This window comes from Martes martes (assembly GCF_963455335.1).
Source record: "Martes martes genome assembly, chromosome: 3".
Lineage (NCBI taxonomy): Eukaryota > Metazoa > Chordata > Mammalia > Carnivora > Mustelidae > Martes > Martes martes.
Window position 1 is genome coordinate 162,647,399 of NC_137890.1, and position 22,601 is coordinate 162,669,999.

The following is a 22,601-nucleotide window of genomic DNA, read 5'->3' on the forward strand; positions in this document are numbered from 1 at the left end:
GGACCATCGTGGCAAAGAAAAGCAGAATGATTCCATAGACCTCATTGGGACATCTTGCTTTCATTTATTCTTTTTGCTCTGATGAAATAAGTATCCTTATTCCTTCTTACATAAAAATTAAAGCAACCAAATGTTATAGCAAACTCTTCTTGAATTTCACAGGAAGATGCCGGCTCATTGAGCTTGAGGACTGTGTTTCTGGTCCCAGGCCACTAGGAGAGATCCTTCTCTTCCCACCAAGCCACAGACATTCACATAGCTTGTTCCATAGCTGGGATTACATCTTGGATTAATACTGCAGCGCTTGGATCTGCAGATGCGAAAATGGAGTTTTCTCTAGTTGCTTAGTCCTAGCCTTTTTCTGGATGGTTTATCTATTAAAATCTGGAATTCCTCCAGAAAGTAATAATGCTGAACTTTAAAAGGAAAGAATTAATTAAGTGTTGCTGAGCACTGGGTTGGAAGTGAAAGATAATTGCATTTTAATGCAGACACCAACTTTCCATATGGAAAGGGCAATAAGGGTCTTAATGGAGGGTGAAGATAGTTTTCTATTGTTGATCACAAAGGAAACTCTTTGGCTTTAGAAATATCAAGTGAAACTTTAACAGTAGGTTAAAGATCAATGATTACATTTTATAGTCATTGAACTAAAAATTTTAAAATTTAATAAATAAAATTTAAATATTTTCTTTTCTATTTTTTCCTTCAAAGCTTGCTCTAGCAAATACATTATCATCTTTTAGGAAGTATCACTGTGGCCGGGCTACATATTAAGCTTGCAGAGATATATATTAATATGATACTGTTTCTTCAAGGAATCCTACAACTCTGTGTTGAGTTCACACCTTGGTATTCAAATCTGACCTTCACTATAGGAACCTCTTCTCCATTTTGTCTTAGGCTGTGGTTCAGTCTCTGCTTAAGTGATGCCTTGGAGCTGGAGAGTGTCTCCTAGGAGAAAATACAGCTTGGGGTCCACACGGGTTAACATTCAAATCCTGGCTTCAGCATTTATTGCTGGAGGCTTTGAGTAAGTTACTCAAGCTCTGAGCTCAGGTTCCTTATCAGTAAAAAGGAAAAAGGATCTAGGAGACAGTGTGTCCTCAGCTGTTCTTCCCTAGTTTTGTAACTAAACTAACGTGATTTCACTCCTTGATGAGTCACAGGTAGAAACACACCAGGTGAGTTGTGATGCAAAGGAAACTTCATTTGCAGCGAATATGAAGATAATGAGGAATAACTTACAAAGTTGTGACTCCCCCGCAAGAATGAGTGGGTTTCCTTTATTTAAGCTTAGGTTGAATGTTTAGAGAGGAGAGCCTTGTCAATGTAGAGACAGATATAAGGTCATACAAGTGTCGTGAGGGAACATGCCTCTACAAACAATGTATGTTATGTAAATGACATTATGCATTATGTAACTAATACATATTACAATTGTATACAATTATGTATGTATATATACAATTGTATAATTGTAATATGTATTACGTATTATATATATAATGCATGTATAACAGTTACATAAAAATACATAAAAATTACATAAAACATAATACATATTACAATGCATAATACAATTATGTAAATGTAAATATACATTTCAGTATTATAATGAGGAAAGAGTAATTGTTGGTTACTCCGTGGGTCACTCCAAGGTCCATCTGCACAGGTAGGGTTGGGGGTCGAGCTCAAACTGGTCTGGGCTTTCTGGACTCCAGGAGTTCCTCATACAGGCAGCTACTACTTGAGGAGTTGTCTTGGCTTCCATCATGGGATGCTGTGTCCTTCAGGTCTTTTGCCTAAGTTAAGAGATGCCAGAAAGAAGAGCTTAAGGAAAATGTGGGACAAGGTCAGTGGTATGAGCAAGTGAGCAGTGAAGGTCAGATCTAGCTGGTGATAGTCTTTTCATTAAGTATAAAGGTCACAACTTTGAGAGATAGATATTCAACTATGGAAAGGCCTTCCTAGAAAAACTCAATCCACCTTCCTGAAATATCTACCTAAATATGCTTACTTATTCATTTAATTTTTGTTCGTTCATTCACTCATTCAACAAATTTATTTAGTCCCTCTGACATACTAGGAACTCTGCTCAAGCATCGGGAATTCCCTGCTGAAGTCATAATCAGAGAGAGACACAGGCTCATTCCTAACTATTATACAGTGTCACAAAAGCTATAAAGGGCACCTTCTGTTAAATGTTCTAGGAACACATAAGAGTAATGAACTCTTTTGGGTCAGCCAGCAGGATTCTTTAAGTAGATTTTACACATTAAAGCACAAATGAATAAGCCTACTTTATTTTTCAGGAAAGAGCCATTCAAATATTTGGGAACAATTATTACATCTTTTAAAGAGTTCAGCTCTATACCTCCTCATTTCTATTCCTCTTTATTAAGACCTTGTAACCTTTTGTTGGGGGAGGACCTCTAACTTCTTGAGATCACTTTGGGAAGATAGACATCTGGGTTACTTATCACCTTGTATCTGGATCCTGGTTCTTACATATTTGCTTATAGCTCTTTTTGACTTAGGAGGTCTTATAACTGAAAGGAAGATTCTCAATGATATACTGCAAGTTTAGTCATTGCTCTCACAAGTTCTCAGGTACAAAATGTCCCTGAAGATGAAACACGTACACACAAAAACACAGAACAAATGAATAATAGAATGAGTCAGACCTATTTTGTCAAGAATCATTATCCATTTCCCTTGAATAAAACAGAAAAGAGGAACAAAGAACTTACCTCAGAAGTGATACCTACCATCTGTCATTCTAAGAAAGTCCAGACTCCTAAGAGTCTTAGTAAACAAGCTATTTTCATTTGTTTCATTCACACCCAATCTATATCATTGTGTTCTAAGAATAGCCCTTGGAATTCTGAGAAATATATTTTAAGGGTAACACCAAGTAGAGAAAGACTCCTAACCAGTAAATTTCTCAGAGATTTTTGGTGATGTTTACCAGTGGAAATTTTCTGTATCCTAGTTAAAAAAGAAAAAAAAAAACAGTGGTTTTCCACTATATAATATCATCAAACAGTAATATTAGATCTGTTTAATACGCCATGCATTCCCAATCTGGAGCAGAACTTCCAGGTTTTGCTGCTTCCATTTTGATCTGATGTGAAGGGATATTCAAGCCTCTGTGATCTTACCTTGTTGCTTCAGAGTCTTCATACTCATTCATCCACTGGCCTATCCATCCATCCACTCAAGGTCCTGCAGTTATGGAAGAGAATGAATGAATAGTCCAAGAATTCCATCTTCTAGGTTTCCTACCACAACATTAATAATGACTGATGTCACTTGATACAGGCTTAAATGGGACTGGGGCTGCCAAACACGGCTTCTTTCCTCCCAGGTGCTGAATCTGCCACCTTGTGGATATGGATTCCAAGACAATGGCCTTGAGTCCCCTGGGGGGCTCAGTCAGTTAAGCATCCAGTTCTTGGTTTTGTATCAGGTCATGATCCCAAGGTCATGAGATCAAGCCGTGTGTGGGGTTCTGCACTTAGTGCAGAGTCTTCTTGAGATTCTCTCCCTCTTCCTCCCCTTCTGTCCCTCCCCCAACTCACACACACATGTGCTCGCTCTCTCTCTGTCTCTCAAATAAATAAATAAATAGATAAAATCTTAAAAAAAAAAAAAAATAAGACAATGACCTCATGGGCTTAACCAAAGTCTAGAAACTCAGATACATTCTGCAGTTTGGGCAGCCTGCCACATGAGGGAAGTAGGTCAAGGTGTGCACAACAGGGCTCAGCTTGGACTGTGCAGATCTGGAGTGTGCTCATCCACAGAAAGGGAATCAAATTAGGAGGGAAAAATGAAGTGTACCTGCCAAGGGGAACAAATCTAGAAACTACATATGACCTATAAACCTCCCATTAACAAAGTCGGGCTCTGCAGAACATCATTTCCAATGATAACAATAAAAACCAGAATGACACTTGTACTTTTCTTCATCTAATATACTATTTGACAACAGTTGATGAAACATGCATGATTATTATACCACTGGATTAAAATAAAACTCACGGAGCTAGAGTGGCTTTCCCAAACCACAGAGCTAGTAAATGGAAAAATTAGGTTTGAAGTGGAGGAACGTCCAAAAGCACCAAAAGATGCCCAAGGGGGCACCTGGGTGACTCAGTCATTTAGCATCTGGCTCAGATCATGATCCCAGTCCTGGCATCAAGCCCCACATTGGGCTACCTGCTCAACAGAAAGTCTGTTTCTCCCACTCCTACTCCCCCTGCCTATGTTCCTTCATTTGCTGTCTCTCTCTCTCTCTCTCTCTCTCTCTCTCTGTCAAATAAATAAATAAAATATTAAAAAAAAATTAGGATGTCCAAGAAAATGGTCAGTTATCATACATCATGTGGGCATGCCTGCATATATGTATCTATTTATCCTGCAAGCCACATAGACAGAAGAAACACTACAAAGATACACTCATGCATCATTTTAAGCCGTGAGGTTTTACTGCAAGGTTTATTTCAGCAAATATATATTGAAAATTTTGCTGTGCAAGGCATTGTGGGAAAGCCAAATATGGATCAAATGCAGCTCCTGTCTTCAAAGAGCTCCCAGCCTATGGGAGAGGATGCATAGGAAAAGAAAAAAAAAAAAAAACAGCACATGCAGATAAAGTGAGTGACATATCTCAAACAATAGAATCTGATAACATATGCAAGAATATAAATTGCATTTATCATGGCATGAGGCTTTATTATGTTATATACATAGTCATATACATATATGTAATGTATGCTATATTTCTGCTTATTTGTTTACTGACATTCTATAACACTAGAATGTAAGTTCAGCGAGGGCAAGTGCTTTACTCGAGATTTTTAACACTGTGTCTCTGGCACATAGAAGGTGCCCAGTGCATTTTTGTTGAGTGAAATTGAATAAATAAACATGCAGAGAATGGGCAAGATTCTATAAATGGTATCCACCAACCCCGGTAACCTGTATGTGACATTGTGTGTTTCTTTTTTTTTTTTTTTTTGAGATTTTTATTTATTTATTTGACAGACAGATATCACAAGTAGGCAGGGAGGCAGGCAGAGAGAGGAGGAAGCAGGCTCTCCACGGAGCAGAGAGCCCGATGCGGGGCTTGATCCCAGGACCCTGGGATCATGACCCGAGCCAAAGGCAGAGGCTTTAACCCACTGAGCCACCCAGGTGCCCCATTGTGTGTTTCTTTTTAAAACCATTCTTTTGTTCCTGCAAAATTCTGCAGAAGTTGCTAGTAACACGTTGGAACAACGGCACGATGGAGTATTTTGTTTGGATAACTTCCTTTGACATTTGGTTCTCCATCGCCCTTGGTGGCTCTGATGGAGTATCTATTCTGGAACCTTTCCAGATGAATATTGCAGAAACAGTGTGCTACCACTCATGAGACACATCAGAGCGTGTTAGGGCATATTCGCAGTTTCCTGTTCTTTATGAAGCTGTGTAGATGGACTGTGGTGGGCTTGAGTACACAAAGTAGTTGCATCTACCACAAAGGACACTGTTTTCAGGGATACAGGAAAATTGGGGGAAGAACAAAAAGAATGTGAGTATTTCTGGATTACCGCTGTAATGACGTAACAGTTGCATTTTGAAATTATTACAGTGTCTCGAGGATTTTTTCTATTTTTGTCCTTTCCTTTTTGTTATTTTGTATGCCATTATCTTAGAGATCACAGAGAGTGAGATAGGAAACCACTTAGGGCATCATCATCTTCCCCAGCATAAGCTCCTCTATATTGCAAGTAAGTAGTTCGATTTTGCCCCAAATAGAAAAAGATGATTTGGTTTTTGAGAAGCTGCAAATGGAATATTTATTTCACTAATAAAAATCTCTTCTTGAAAAACAAGGGCTTGGGGCGCCTGGGTGGCTCTGTGGGTTAAAGCCTCTGCCTTCGGCTCAGGTCACGATCCCAGGGTCCTGGGATCAAGCCCTGCATCGGGCTCTCTGCTCAGCAGGGGGCCTGCTTCCCCCACCCCCCACCTGCCTCTCTGCCTACTTATGATCTCTCCCTCTGTCAAATAAATAAGTAAAATCTTAAAAAAAGAGAGAAAAGAAGAAGAAAAACAAGGGCTTGTTAGACTTTGCTCGAATTTTTACAAAATTTTGTTTTAAATATTGCTGAAGTTGGCAACCATAATCAATTCCTTTGAAATACAGAATGCCATTTAGAAAATCAAGTTTTGTCCACGTTTTGTCACGTTTTCTATCTAGAATTCTTTTAGTTCCTTGTCATCTGCATTTGAAAGCAGGTTGCAACTCAATCCATTTTAACTAATACAATTAATGTAAGCGTTTTACATAGCTTTGCATCTCCATGTCCACATTACTTACAGCATGAGACTAATTAAGCAGATTCTTTCATGTGTTTGTTTTCAAGACAACACTGAGATTTGCTTGCATTTGGTTGTACTCAGATACTTAGCAATATTCTAGCCAAAGCCATGTCCTGAACTCTGAGCATTCTGACCTCTTTTCTCTCTTCCTCTTCCTGTTGTTTTGTAAAAGAAAACTGTGTCTTTTTTTATACTTGCTCTCAGCCAAGTTGTCTTTGCCCTTAGACCCTCTGTGTCAGTGCAGAATGCACAGAGCTTTATGGACTTCCTTCATCAGAACCCCAGACACATGTGGCAGGGTGTGTGGAGGGAGTCTGCCCACACCACCTGCAAAGATCATAGCTTCTAAGAATTTGCATCCTTAAAGAAGCTGTCTAGATGTTTGGTTTTGCCATAACTGCCTTTCTGGCAACCTCCACTGTGTTTACACTACAGCCAAAATGGTCTAAAAATGCATCTCTGGCCTTTTATCCATCAAAGTCAGCCTGTCTTCTGCTCTTACAGAACCCAGAGGTCCTAGGAGAATAGTGGTATTCTCATGTTGCAATAGGATTCCTGTTCTCAGGAAGAATTTTTATACCTTCATTTTATACCTCATCTTCAACACATTCACATATCTTCCAATTTCACATCTGTGTAATTCGCTGGTTGTCTCCCCTGTTCTGGCAGGGTAGAGACTGTCTGTTTTTGTCCAACACAACACATGAACCCGATAGACACCTCTTTATGAATGAATGCTGTCACAGCACTGAGCACTGAGGATAACCAGCCAGCCTCTGCCCTTCTCCAGCTCACAGACTATTAAAAGAGCCAACCAGCAAGTGAGTCATTACAAGGCAAAGAGATAGTAATACTTGAAGACAATACAAAAGCATGAGCTGGAGCCCAGAGTTTGTCCTTGAAAGAAATCTAGAAGGTGGCACTTAAGCTATGAAGTTCTACAGTGAGAATCACTGCTACTTTTTAAACTAATTCTTTCTCCTTTGGGGCCTGAATTTTATTTTTTCTTGAGGCATATGTGTTCCTCCTGTCTGTTCTCAGCACTTAGAGAACCCGTGACATCCCAGGCCATGACCGTTTGGTATGCCCTTGGTTCGCCAAGGAGGGGACAAGGAAGGAGAATAGCATCTTGGCTCCTGGGTAACCTCAGTGGGTGTTAGAGTACATAGAGGTCATTTCCCTTCTCTGCCACTTGCTACCTGCAGAATCCCAAACACATTTTAATTTATCTCCCCAAGTCTCCATGTCATTATATGTTAAATGGAATAATACAATTTGTCTCACAGAGTTGTTACGGGACTAAGTGGAATAATGGCTGTGAATGCTCAGCATGGTACCTGGCATCTAGATGACAGATGTTTAGTAAGTGTCATATTTGTGGTAGTGATCATGAGACTGTGGAAGTGGAAGAGAACAAGCTATTTTAGGATAGTTTCTGAGAACATTACAAAGAAGATATTAACAGAAGGGTATTAAAAATTATTTCTTCCTTGCCACCAAGAATAGCAATCCCATTTTCAAAAAGAATTTCTTACTTTGATATTTAGCCACAATCTCACAGTATAACAATACTCTCATCTTACCATTCTTCTCCTGTTTGTATTTTACTTGGTTATGTAGGCTTCACTCAGTTAAAATTGTGGGTGCTCTAATGGCTTCCTAGCAGTGTGGGTAAGAGGTGATTACCTGTATCAGAATTACCTGAGAGTGAATTAGAGATGGAATATAAAAGTGCCCTAGTAATTTGTTCCTGTAGTCCCTCCACTCTCAGTGGGCTTCTCCCATTGGAACAGTTCACTCTTTTGGCAGATTTCAGCTTGGATGCCCCTTCCAGGGAAGAAGTAGCTACTCAGCCCCTGAGCCCATTTTCATTCTCTGCACAGCACAAATCTCTGTTTTCCAGTTTGTTTATTCCTTTAATCTTTTGTTCATTCACTGTTCCCTACAAATGTCAGTTCCCCAAGAATAGGAACCGATCCTATTCCATCATAAAAGGTGACTATTTTGGGCCCACTTGGTCCTGAGCCCTACTGTGCAATAGCACAGGGTGTAATGGTGAGCAGAACCGCCCTGCCCTCCTAGATGCAGGCATGAGGGAAACACATGTTGGTCAAAACAAACAAATGAAAATGAGTAAGTATATCATTCCAAATTGGGCTAAGTTCCCTGGAAGACAAGAACCTTGTCCTAACTGAGGAATTTGGGAAGGTTTACTTGAGGGAGTATAACTTCATTTGAGATTTGAAGAGTGACTATGAGTACCCTGAGTAGATGAGAGGCAAACATGGTGCTGATTGTGTGCAGGCATTCGCATGGGGGAGGGGCTGCTTCAGGCCTGTGACAGCAACACAGCTTGTGACAGGAGCACATTCAGGAACTAGAGCAAAGCCTCATGGGTTCACAAAAAGTAAAGTAGAGATGTGAGGTTGGAGAAAAATCTGGAGATTGATGGAAAAGCCAGAGCCACAGAAAGAAATGGAGTGCCCTGTCACGTGGATGTTATGTCTTTTAAAGCCATTGGACCAGATGAGAGAGAAAAGGAGTCTGAGGCAAAGCCAAAGTTAGAATTAAATGTCACCAAGTTCAGGAAGAGCCAGTAGAGATGACTGAAAGTGGTGGCCAGTGAAAAAGAAAGAAAACCAGAACTGAGCGTGGTCATGAAAACCAGACACAGACGGATTTCAAGAAGGAGGAAAATGGCCACCATGTTAATTCAACTGAAAAGTCAGGAAGATACAAAGAAGGAAATGTCCCTTGGATAATAATATAGCAGCATAGAATTTGTTAATGACCGTGACAGGTGCTGTCGTGGGGTGTGACAGGGCCAGAAGCCCAAATGGAGTGAGTAGTGGACAGAACACAGGATGAAGAAGTGAAGGTAGAAACTCAGATCAACCACCTGAAGTGTAGAGTATATTCCCACAGGTACCGGAAGAAGAAATTTTGAGCTACCATGCTCATCCAATCAACAAAAACCTAAATGAAATATCTATTCGTATAAAAAGCCGTGAAAGAAACCAAACAAAACAATTCATACCCAGCCAAATTTTTCTCTTGATCTTTATGTTACTCTCCTGTATGGAAACACTTTGGAAACGTGACCCCATAAAAAAAGGTCTTTCGCTCTCTAAGACTTATTATCTTGTGTTTTTTCTTTCTTTCGTTTTATACCACAGAATAACAGATTAAGAAAATATGCCTTTGAATTGAAAATGAATGACCTAACCTATTTTGTGCTGGCGGCGGAAACAGAGTCAGATATGGATGAATGGATCCACACCCTGAACCGCATCCTGCAAATCAGTCCCGAGGGGCCCTCTCAGGGGAGGAGAAGCACAGAGCTTGCAGAACTGGGGCTGGGTGAGGGCAGATGCCTCCACTTCCACTTCCTTTCCTTTGCAAAGTGTGACCCGTGCTTTTGGGTTCATTTAAACTGCTAGTAACTGGTAGTTGTCAGGTCCTGCTTATCCATCCCTGAGCTATTTGCTCCAGAAAATCACCCCTAAATCTTGATTTTTACTGAATAGTGAGGGTCACCACACATAGGTATGATTTTGAGTTTACTGGCAATGATTTGAGGATGGAAGTCATTTGTCAGCAGTATTAAAACATACCCAAGTGTGATGGGAGGTTAACTTAGATGGGGTAGTTGTATTTCATAGCATTTAATTTAATTTAATTTAATTAAGATGATATTATATAAAGACAAACTTGAATTACATCCTTTTAGTTGAAAGGTATCTTACAAAAAAAAAAAAAAAGGAAGAAAGATATCTTTCATGAATGCTTTTTGACCATACTGAGATCAGCTTATATGTGACAGTTCCGTAAAGTTTGCACAGTACTCGGGATCTTTATAAGATAAAAAACTTTTCTTTTTCCCATCCTTATTACATCTTAAAATTCTAATTCATTCTATGCAAAGAAAAGAGAGCAAGAGAGAGGAAAGGACAGGGGATGAGAAAGGTAGAAAAACAGGTCTCTAACTGCATCATAAACATGTGACCTGTGAAAGACAAATTCACCTTCAGAGCTGGTCACTCCTCCCAAAGGAAAACTATTTTAAGTCCTTTTGCCCAGCACCATGGGATGTTAGGAACCAGAGTCTCTAAATTCTAGTAGTCTAAATATCATATGAAAGAGGCATGGAGTCATGAGGAAGAAAACTGAGGTTACTTTAACACAACTACTATATACTGTGGTGGGTGTTTTACATTCATGATTTACTTAATAATGATCAACAAGAATATCAATGTTTACAGAATTTTAGAGGGTTTAACGAACCAAAGCTAGAATGCAAGTTTGAAATTAATGGCCTGAGAGTCAGAATTATCAAAAATGTATACACATATAAGAACACTTCAGTATGCATTGATGAGGTAAGCCATGACAACCCCAGGTATAAAGGTAATATTAGAAGGATCAAGAGTTCTTATGGGCTCAGGATGGTGTCATGGAAAGAATCCCAAAATGATCATCAGGAGGTCTGATTTCCAGGTCCAGATCTTATAACTGTATAGAGTCCTAGAGCCAAGGTACAATGAAGGTATCTGGTCACTAATATTCACCCCGCATCCAGTTTTGATATGTCACAGCCTAGAGTAATGTAGATTAATAAGTATTACTTGGTAACTTCTCTTGGTGTATCTTTTCAAGATTCGCTGGATAATTCTATAACTTGTGAATGCACGCCAGAGGAAACAGAGTCTTCAGAAAACAGCCTACACCCAGACTTCGCAAAAGTAATAAAGCTGACATTTTGCTATACAAATAAAGTTGAATTACTTATTAGTTATTGCTTTCGTGAAAAAGATGGAAATGCTATATTTTTAGATTTAGACTAAGACAAACAACACTTAAAAGCATGTTTGGTAAGATTTGCTGAGTGTTGATGGAGGATATTAAAACAGTACTAATAATAAGGAACAACTTCTTGGCCATGTGGATGGGGCCGGGCTGTAAGTATCTGGATACTTAGCTACCAAGAGCTAACATAGTTTTCTCTGTAGTACCTCACAGAAACTGAAGAGACTGTCAAAACAACTCGAAATATGGAGAGGCTAAATCTGTTCTCACTGGATCCAGATATAGATGTAAGTCAGAATTCTTTCTAAGCAGATGTGAACTTGATCCACACACGTGTGTGTTATGAATTAGAATTCTCTTATTTTTTATGATGGGTGTTTCTTGAGAAAGACCTTCAACATTTTCTTTCAGACCTTGAAACTTCAGAAAAAAGACCTTTTAGAACCTGACTCTGTGATCAAACCATTTGAAGAAAAGGCTGCCAAGAGAATCATGATCATTTGTAAAGCTCTCAACTTAAATCTTCAGGGATGTGTTACGGAGAATGAGAATGATCCGATAACGAATGTAAGTTTCTTCCTGTTACATCCTATATGGATCAGCCAAAATCACACTCCCCTCCGGCCAAAATCTTTTCTGTTGCTGATAATTCCAGGCACTGAGTTCATACCCTCTGTTCTCCGAGGGAGTATGAATGACAGCATTTTCCATATCAGAAAAGTGCACAAATTCTGAAGTGGAATTGTGAATATGTTCCCGTAAAACGTTCCTCTTAGTTTAAAGGAGAAGCATCAAAGGGATTGTATTCTAGGGTCCTTTCCATTCAATCACACAGCGGTTCACAGTTTCCTAAGATATTATCTGTATCTTCTTGGTAGTACTTGAGATGGCTTTTAAATCAGATTTCTTATTTTCGTATTTATATGCTTATTTGAATGTATATTAGAAAACAGTTTAAACAAGCAGGTCAACTCTGTGATTCCATAACTATTAGTGCTTAAGACCAGGCTACAAAGTGAATCAAGTGAAGTAATATTAGATAAATATTAAGTAATAGTAGAGGTGGTACATGGAAGTGGGAGGAAAAGGGTGCTTCACTGATATTTGGGAACCACCACAGTGTTCATTAAATCAACATGATATTCCTTTTCCTACTAAGTAAGCTGTCTTGAGAGTCCTTAGGCTTCTAGGGGACAGTTCTATACCAGTTGTATCTGTATTTGTGGGAAGGGGGCATTTTGTAAGCATAAACATTATTAAAAGTTGAACTATAAAGAAGAAAACTGGGACATCTGGGTGTCTCAGTCGGTTAAGTGTCTCACTCTTGTTTCTGCCCAGTCAGGGTCTCAGGGTTGTGATCTCAAGGTCATGAGATGGAACCCCGCATTGGGCTCCATGCTCAGTAGAGGATCTGCTTGGGGATTCTCTCCCTCTTCCTCTGCCCCTCCCCCTGCTCACTCACACACCACATGCTCTCGCTCTCTCTCTCTCACTTGCTCCCTCTTTCTCTTTCAAATACATAAATATTTTTAAAAAAAAGAAGAAAATAAAAATCACACCTAATCCTACTATCAATAATAATCAGTGTTATTTATTGGCATGTTCCCTTTCATTATTTTATAATGCTTTCCACTCTAATTTTTCATGAATCATCCTTTAATTGTCATCTTTCACCTTAAAGGAGAAAATTTATTTCTAGATCCATGATATGAGCCATATTAGCTTTTAGAAGACAGAACAGATATAAGTTTTCTCTACTTATTGAGTACATGCAATCCCACACACATCTCTATATGTAGGATGCTTGTTAGTTGTGACTGTGAGTGGCTGGCAGAAGGGATAAACTCTTCCAGGAAACTTTCATACCTGCTGCCCTTGGGTCTACAGGCAACACACCAATCCTCTGAGCCTTCTTTACACTGTGTTAGCGGGATAATGGTACAAGCTATGGACCTCAGATTTAGTGAAGAGAACCAAGGGACCTGTGTCTCTTTGGGGTCAGAAAGCCAGACCTTCTCCCCGATGAGTTCTGCCATGCTGGACAAGTGGCTTGCCCTCACCCTTGTCTTCTGTAAATAGGATAGCAGTAACTATTTCAGATGATTGTTGTGAGAATTAAATGAAATAACATATGGAAAGAACTTAGATAATACTTGGTGGACAGAAAACAGTGATTACATATTAACTGTTATTTCAATATGTGGGAAATGGCTTTGAAATTTGTGAATACTATTTTGAGTGTTCCTTGTGAGAATCTTGTTGATAAATAAGCTAAAATCGAAAGGTGTCACCAGTAAGAATCTTCCCCCAGAATGAAACTTTCTCCTATTTTATAACTGTAATTGTGCACTAGGTTTTTGGATAAATGTGATCATTCTGGAGGTCATGTTTATTTATTTCTCAGCCAATACTTAATCAGTATACCTCCTGGGAGACAGACTTGTTCAAGGTACTGGGGAACAGCGGGGAACAAAATAACAAGCCCTCTGTCCTCTTGAAGATCAATTCTTTTTGGAAAGAACAAACAGTACATTAAAAAAGAAAAAGACAAGTAAATTTACACAATAATCACATCTTGTTCACAGTTCTTTAAAATGAATCAGTATGACAGATGCAATACAGAGGAACGGGGAGACAAGTTCTTCTGGGTGGGGTGGTCATAGGAGGCCTCTCTCAGGAGGTGATACTTGAATAGAGACATAAGGGGTGGGAAGGATAAAAGATACAGGTCAAGGGAAAATATTCGAGGTAGAAGAAAGAGTAAGTGGGAATACCCTGAAGCAACTAAGTCTTAGCAAGTTCTAGGAACATGAAGCATGTACTGAGTAGAAGAGTAGACCAGGACAATATGGGAGGAACAGTACCAGGTAAAATAATGTGAGGTACAGGCTGCAGTGAAGAATTTGGATTTATCCTGAGTGGAGGCTAGAGTGATTTAAAACACTTTCAAATGGTGTGGTTCAATTTCTGTTTTTTTTTTTTTAAGATCCCATCAGGAAAAAAAAAAAAAAATGGATTGGAGGAAATACGAGTTGACTAGGGAGAGTAGATAGGAGGCTATCACCATTGTTCACTGAAGGCTTTAGACTAGGACTGGCAAGAAAGAAGGAGAGAAATGGATGGATTTGACTGATATTGCATAAATTGAATCAACAGGTTTCTCTGATCCATTGGATATAAGGATAAAGGGAAAGAATATTTCAAGGATGAGTCTCTAGTTTTTGCTTTGAACACTTCTATGCATGACGGTGCCATTTACTTCTTAGTGGCCACATGGAGGATGCCAAGGACTATGGTGGAGAAATTTCCATGGAATGAAGGGGTTAGGAGGAGCATCAAAACATACTTTCACTCAGGATTAAAATTTAAAAAACAAAACAGAAAGACTAGAAACTCGTTTCTTGAAACTACTTGGAAATATCGAGAAAACATAACCCAAATCCTACTAGCATTTAACCACCTTGTTAAATAAAAATAAATGTTCTTTGGTTTCTGGTTTTTGGTTTTTGGTTTTTGGTGTTTGTTTGTTTGTTTGCTTTTAAATAGGCACAATCCTAAGTGTAATTTAGAAATCCAGTTTAGAAACTGAAACTTGAAGACAATGGGCTTTTCTTTCCAGCACCGGGCAAATGACTCCTTCCACATGGATTCCTTTCCCTGTACTAAAACTCATATTCAGAAGTGTAATGTTTGCATTTGGGCCAGTCTCGCCAGGCACGAGAATATGCCCGAGTTCAGAACCCGCATCAGAATAACCTTTTATGTCTTTAAATCCAGAGGAACAAGTTGATTTGAGATGTTTAAATGCCCATATTGTTTTTAATTTATTTTAAAGTTGATACAAATGTTTAAAAAAATAGAAAATGACTTGGTAAAAAAATAATTTCATCGTGCTTATAAACAATAATACAAAAAGCTAATAAAATAGCCTCCCCTAAACTCCACAGTAATTTTTTATGTAATGGCATTGTCTTTAAACATTTCTGCATATTATTCAGTGACATGCTTTTGTTAATGTAGCTGTTTTTAAACTCATCATTTTTAATTCTGTGAGCATATTTTTAAGTTAATCGAAATATTTCTCCAGGTTGCCGAAGAACCAGCTCCTGTAATTAATGAATGAGTTTCTGAAAAGACTCCCTCAAAGAACTTTTCCATGATGAGGAAACAATATTTGACAGCATGTAATCTTTTAGTCAGTCCGTTGAAAACCAAATTCAAGTTGATGGTTTCTAGTATAAAATATTTCTTTGAAAATAGCAATTGATTCCAAAAATCTGAACAAATAAACCTGCTTCACAGCAGAGTTACTTTAAAATTTTATGTTCTTCATTCTTTTAAGAAAATACAGAATTCTAAACATAAGAAGCCTATGACTTAATTTGTTAGGCTTTCAAGTGTCTGATTAAACAAATTCTTATTGAAAAGCCAGGGATTCAAAAAGTAAGATTTGACATTAAAGTTGACAAGGTGGATTGGAAGAAATAAATGAATCTCCGTATGAGCTTTAATTTCTTATGGATTATCAAAGTAGGTAATTTATTTCCATTCACCAAGCAGAAATGAAAATCAAAATGCCCCAATTCATGAAAAATAATAGGGTTTTTTTTTTCCCTTTGACCTTCAATGTGTTTTGAGCTCCTACCTGAGTTATTTTCATGTAATTTTTGCATTTTCAACTCTTGGTAGATGACCACTACTACAAACCAAAAATCTTTCTAAACTAAATTAAATTGGTAAAATATAAAACTTTTACTTTTTAATTAGCTTATTTTTTTAATAATTTATTGAATTTCATTTTATATGTGTAGTTCTGTTTCTAATAGTAAGGGAGCTGGCAAGTACTGCTAATACTAGGGAATTACACTAATAGCCCTGTAATAAGCTAGCCATATTACTGTGTTTCAAAGCATATGAGATACCTATTAAACATTCAGTACAATCCGCAGCATGAGTCTGTACAGTGATGAACATAATGTGATTTTTGTATGTAACCTGCTTGTCCACAGAACACCTGCTGGAAGGCATCCATTCAAAATTAAGTAGCATAAACAAAAGTAAAAATGTTTTTCATAAACATATTCCATTTTTAAAAGCCCATAGTTAATTATGCATAATTAAATCTATTTGCATGTTTATAATTATATGTGTGTATATGTACATATGTATGATATGTATTTAATTACATGTGCATATATTTACTTCAGTCCTTGTTTCCTTTAATTTCTGTTGCATTTGATAGTTGTCTAGTTGAAAATCCCTTCTTTCTTGAATCTTTGATTTCTATGATACTCTGCCTATATGAAAATTGCTGTTTGCTCTCTTTAAATCTCTCTCTACTCCCCAGTCTCTTTTATAAACTGCTTTCCCTTCTCCATCTCAATCCTTTGCATGATGATATTTCCCAGGATGTCATTCTGATTCTCTTCCCTTTATCTCATGGCTAGACAAGAGCCCACATACAAAACTGTCAAGCCCAGTTTCCTTGGCTAAGCTCAAAACTCAACTGTGATTGGAATGTCCTATGACATTCCAATGGTGGTACATACAGATGACTCTGTATGTACCACCCAGCACTCACCTCTGTACCTTTATAGTATGTATTAGTGAATGACATTGACATCCACATAGTTTGTTATGTACTCAAACCTAGGACTTTTCTTTTATTCACGTGTGCCCCTGTGAACACCTCTCTCCAACCAACCAGGACACCCAGTGGACTTCTGCATCCTTTGATTGTACCTCCTTAATATTCCTTGAATGCATCTCCTACAAATTCATCCTTTCATGTTCTTTATGTTCTTTCATGAATTTATGCCTTTGCACATGTCACTCAACCAATCATAGATGTCCCTTCTAATCACATTTTTACTGGAGGTTCTGGGATTTAGCCCCCCACCCCCACCCCAACTGGGCAAGTTACATGCTCAGCAGGCTACATGCTCAGCTGGCTACCTGATAAGCTGTGAGTTGGCTTCTCCCTCTCCCTCTGCTCCTCCCCTCCACTGCTTCTGTGTGCACTTTCTCTCATTCTCTCAAATAAATAAATAAAATCTTTAAAAAAGAAAAACTCAACCAAGAAACTTTCCTTTCCTTCCCATCTTCCATTCTCTTCCCATTTTGTCTTTATTTCACATCTTCCCTTCTCTTCTTAGCATGGCGGTGAGAGGTGGGAGGGGTAGTCACACAGAGCCTTGGAGCATACAAGAACTCCACATGATGAGGGGCAGAAAGCTGTGTGAAGGCGCAGAATCCTTGCACATGGTCTTGCCAGGATCTGGGACACTTGGCAGAGTGGTACAGCACAGGCAGTTAGAGAAGGCAGCTGTGGTTGGGAGACTGGTTACTTTGAACCAGTAAGTAAATTGATTGAACAAATAAGGAAATAGGCCAATGATAAGAAGAGCCCAATCTTTCACTATTAAAGGAAGGAGTTACATGAAATATGAATAGGGAAAGGCTCAAAGAAGTCTTTGGATTTGAATCGGAAATATAAGTTTCAACATGAACTTACGAGTTTTTAATAAATATTCATGTACAGGTAGAGATAAAGTAATCATTGTAGATGTGAATGTTACATGTATGGACACGTGCATGTGTATGCGTGTGTTTGTAGATGTGCATGTGTGTCCCAGTAACAATGAGCATAATGAGCCCTGAGATCTTGGTTTCTAAATGTCACCCTCACAAAAAGGAAGCAGAGCTCTTTGGAGAAATAACTGGAGCAGTGGAAGTATAAGATGAGCATAGAACATCTTGTTGAATAAAGAAGTGCCCCCCAGAATTATGGGGATCCACCAAAAAGACACAGGAGCTACCTCTAGCCAAATCTGGGACAATTTGAGCACTACTATAAATAATGATAGTAAGAGATTTAAATCTGTTGAATAAAATAGTAGTAGTCCATAAGTCTATACTTGTATAAGTAAATAAATAAGAAATAAATAAGAAGGGAAAACCCATCATTACGGTAGAATGCCAATGAATAAAGGGAGAAGGAATGATGGAACTAGATAATCACCATTGGTAGCCATCAGAGTTATAGTTGATTCTAGTGGGAGTGACCAATGGTAGATTAGGTTTGATGAGTATCAGGACATAGAAGTAGTCTTAGAATATTTCTTTAAAACTTCTGATCACTTACCACTTGATATATATTATGATATGAAAAATATTATGTAGTTTACCTACTGTTTTCTTAAATAATATACTGATGGAACAACTGCAGGTATAATGATTTTATATCAAAACCACTGGCTCTTTGTTTTTTCCTGCAGATTGAGCCTTTTTTTGTGAGTGTGGCACTTTATGACCTCAGAGACAGCAGGAAGATTTCTGCCGATTTTCATGTGGATCTAAATCACACTGCTGTCAGGCAGATGCTATCACGGTCTTCCGTGGCTTTGGAAAATGGAAACATTGACACTGTCACTCCCAGACAATCAGAAGAACCTCACATCAAAGGCTTTCCAGAGGAATGGCTGAAATTTCCAAAACAGGTTGCACTTTTGTTTACTTGTGATGGCACCAAAAGCACTTGTTTCATTGTTCTCACCAAAAGATTACATCAGTTTCTGAAATAAAAATTCCCTTAAAGCTGTCCCTTAAAAAAAAAAAAAAAGTGGAATTTTGTTAATGTCTTCAATATGCTTCCTTAGATTCTTACTAGCTGTTTTCCCTGTACATAGGCTATATTTTCTGTAAGCAATCCGCATTCTGAAATTGTTTTTGTGGCCAAAATTGAAAAAGTACTGATGGGGAACATTGCAAGTGGTGCTGAACCTTATATTAAGAATCCAGACTCCAACAAGGTAATGCATTAACTTTTCCATAAATAATTTCAGTTGCTTTCAAGATATAAAATCACCTTGCCTTGAAGAATTATCAAGCTTGGCAAAATGCAAGTCTTGAAATAGACACTTCTTAGTGAAATGAATGTCCATTAGGAAAATTTGAAAGTTTTTATTCTTGGTTTATGTTTTTGACTGACTTCTGATAATCTATTAGTAGAAATAAACTTAAATGTGAATGAAGCTTTAACTCCAAGGATCAAAGTATTAGCAATAATGAAAAGTTAGGATTAATCTGATTTAAAAACAAGTGGATACATAGTTTACTGATGATGAAATAAGTGAAAAAGTAAGATAGATAATTTTATGCCAAATTATTTGAATATACCTAAATGAAGAAAGAGGAAATACTAAAAGTTCTTTGAATGATGGGACTATGAGAAATTTTTTCTTCCTTTTTTCTTTTTTTTTTAACTTATTTTATTTTATTTTTTTAGAGAGATTGGGCGCATGAGGCAGGGGGAGAGGGAGAAGGAGAGAGAGCCTCCAGCAGACTCCGCTCTCAATCTCACTATCCTAAGATCATGACCTGAGCCAAAATCAGGCGTCAAAGGGTTAACTGACTGAACCACCCAGACGCTTCTCTTCCTTTTTTTTTAAATAACTATATTCTCTTTAATAATCAAATGTTACTATTTAATAGAAGATAAATGTTAAGTGTCTGTGTTTTTCACACAAAGGAAATACATTGGGGAAAGAATGCCCAAACATTAAATTTGAGCATGTGTAAACTTTTAAGGCAGTGTTTAGCATAATTATGAGATTTGGGGTTTGGCAAACTACAACATGCCAGCCAGATCCACCTGCCACCTGTTTCTATAAATAAAGTTTTATTTACACAGTCACACTGATCCATTTATGGATTGTCTGTGGCCACCTTCCCACTAGAGAAGCAGAGCTGAGAAGCTGTGACATAGACCATGCGGTCCACAAAACCCAGTATATTTAATGTGTGACCCTCTGCAGAACAAGTTTGCCAACCACTGCTATCACGAATAAAAGCATAACACAGACTGTGAGTGCAAATTTGAAAACACTTTCCATTCAATGTTTTAAGGTCTTTCAAGTGTGAAAAAAAAAAGGAAAAAAAGTTGGCATTCCAAGACAGGGGTACTACCTGTATTTGAAATTTCCAGAGTGAAAATTCCAGAATACAATACAGTAGGTCCAACACAGAGGACAGTGTCTGGTTCTTTACAAGACAGAGTCCGCAGGCCATTGAGGCAGAATTTCGGAGTTTCAATGTAAGATAATATGGAAAAGTATGTATTCGTATTTTACTTGGACAGTTTGTAAAGAGGTGTTCTAAACATATTTTTGTTTCTTTTTCCCTCAGTATGCACAAAAGATACTAAAATCCAACAGGCAGTTCTTCAGCAAGTTGGGAAAATACCGCATGCCTTTTGCTTGGGCGGTGAGGTAGGTTGACAGCTACCATCAACAGAAGACTCGTGCATTTATAGTCTCCATTGAAAACTTCAGTTTGAACACCTGTTACTTGGGGTTTTTTTTAAGATTTATTTATGTATTTGATAGACAGAGAGACTTGCATGTCCACAGGCAGGGGGTGGAGCTGAGGGAGAGAGAGAAGTAGACTCCTTGCTCAGTGCAGAGCTCAACACGGGGCTCGATCTTATGACCCTGAGATCATGACTTGAGCTGAAATCAAGAGGTGGAGGCTTAACTGACTGAGGCACCCAGGCACCCCCGGTATTTTTAATATACCAACACATAGAAGAATACTACTGTGGTCATCTTCATAAACAGTGCTCCCCAGAAACATGTGTTTTACAAGACAATTTAACAAGACAGTTTAAAATAGATTGAAGCTGTGACATGAGTGCATGTGTGTGCGTGACCAGATACACTATAGCTTCTTGGGAGGATCTAAGTCATTACTTGTTTATTATGCATATTTGGTTCAATAAACACTTGACATTATATCAATTCTGAGAGTTTGGTGTGAATAAAATTCAGATGGAAGCACTGATTTATTATGCAGCTGCGTATTTTCATCTGTGTGCAGGGCACAGGGCTATATCTGGATATCCAGATGAAACCATCAATTTGATCATCAAAACTCTCTTTGATTTCACTAAATTTATCAGTACTGGTTCATGCTCTGATAGAAATGCTGAGTTATGTGGACACTGTGGATAGAATCATCCTTCTGGACAGATAACCTCTGCATAAAGAACAAGAATTGCTTATGGATTTGGTTAAAGATCAATTCCTATTGTCCTCCTCAATCTCTTGGCCTCCTTATGTCTGTAGGAATTTCTTTTTTTTTTTTAAATTAACATATGATGTATTATTTGTTTCGGGGGTACAGATCTGTGACTCATCAGTCTTACACAATTCACAACACTCACTGTAGCACATACCCTCCCCAGTGTCCAACACCCAGCCACCCCATCCCTCCAACCCCTCTACCCTCCAGCAACCCTCAGTTTGTTTCTGAGATTAAGAGTCTCTTTTGGTTTATCTCCCTGTCAGGTTTCACCTTGTTTCATTTTCCCTCCCTTTCGTATGATCCTCTGTGTCTCAAATTCCTCATATGAGTGAGATCATATGATTAATTGTCTTTCTCTGATTGATTTGTTTCACTTAGCATAGTACCAAAAGAGGATTATAGGGGAAGGGAGCGAAAAAATAAAACAAGACTAAATCAGAGAGCGAGACAAACCATAACAGAGTCTTGACTATAGGAAGCAAGCTGAGGATTGCTGGAAGGGAGGGAGGTAGAGGATGGGATAACTGGGTGGTGAACATTAAGGAGGGAACATGAGGTAATGAGCACTGGGTGTTACATGCAACTGAAGAATTACTGAACTCTACCTCTGAAACCAATGATACACTATATACTAATTTAATTGCATTTAAATAAAATAAGATTTAAAAAGAGGAAAAGCCCGTCACAGACATAAGGAAGAAAAGTTAGCAACATATAAACCAAAAGAACTTTAAAAAGTTAATTAGTGCTACAAAGTAAGACAGCCTTAAAAGTATTCATTTGAGTATTGGTGACATTGTCCCAGTGGTGGTAACTTTAAAATCCAGAGAGAAGACAGAATTTGTTACTTTTGCCATTTTTAGTTCTCCCAGTACCCAGGGATGAGCATAACTAGAGTGAATCCACCAATATTTGTTATGATTTTGAGGTTTTTCCTTGAAGTTGGGACAGGTGGATGGGAAGAGAAAGGTAGAAACATGAGCAGACAGACTTACACAGTCTCCGGGAATGAGTTTGCCCTCAGGCATCCTTATCAGAAGGGAGAAAGAGACCAGGCCCAGGAGTTGGACAGACATGGTCCAAATCAGACCATCACTTAATGAATGGTAACTTCAGGCAAGTTTCCTCTCCAGGTCTCAGGGTCCCATCCACAGAATGAAGCTGACAACACCCGCCTCATGGCCAGTGGGTGTGGTCTCAGATACAAAAGCATTTGACATAAAGTAGATCACACATAGCTCTCTGTCTCTCTTGTGTGTCTCTCTTTGCAGGAACAGCTGATGTCATCATCTGATGCATGGAACAGATAGTATTTGAATATACTGAATCTTCTGTGTTGC

General features: G+C 38.3%; 1 protein-coding gene across 4 annotated transcripts in view; it reads left to right on the top strand.

Moving 5' to 3' along the window:
* The window catches only part of DOCK10 (dedicator of cytokinesis 10), a gene marked incomplete at its 3' end in the record, with an annotated part of 267,236 nt that overhangs the window by 158,185 nt on the left and 86,450 nt on the right, over positions 1 to 22,601 (top strand). For all 4 annotated transcript variants that reach the window (XM_080798220.1, XM_080798222.1, XM_080798219.1 and 1 more), the window contains exons 8-14: positions 9,549 to 9,732; positions 11,029 to 11,114; positions 11,382 to 11,465; positions 11,590 to 11,745; positions 18,456 to 18,677; positions 18,867 to 18,989; positions 20,365 to 20,447. In XM_080798220.1, coding sequence (XP_080654346.1) covers positions 9,549 to 9,732; positions 11,029 to 11,114; positions 11,382 to 11,465; positions 11,590 to 11,745; positions 18,456 to 18,677; positions 18,867 to 18,989; positions 20,365 to 20,447 — 938 coding nt within the window. The remainder of the gene's footprint in view (positions 1 to 9,548; positions 9,733 to 11,028; positions 11,115 to 11,381; positions 11,466 to 11,589; positions 11,746 to 18,455; positions 18,678 to 18,866; positions 18,990 to 20,364; positions 20,448 to 22,601) is intronic.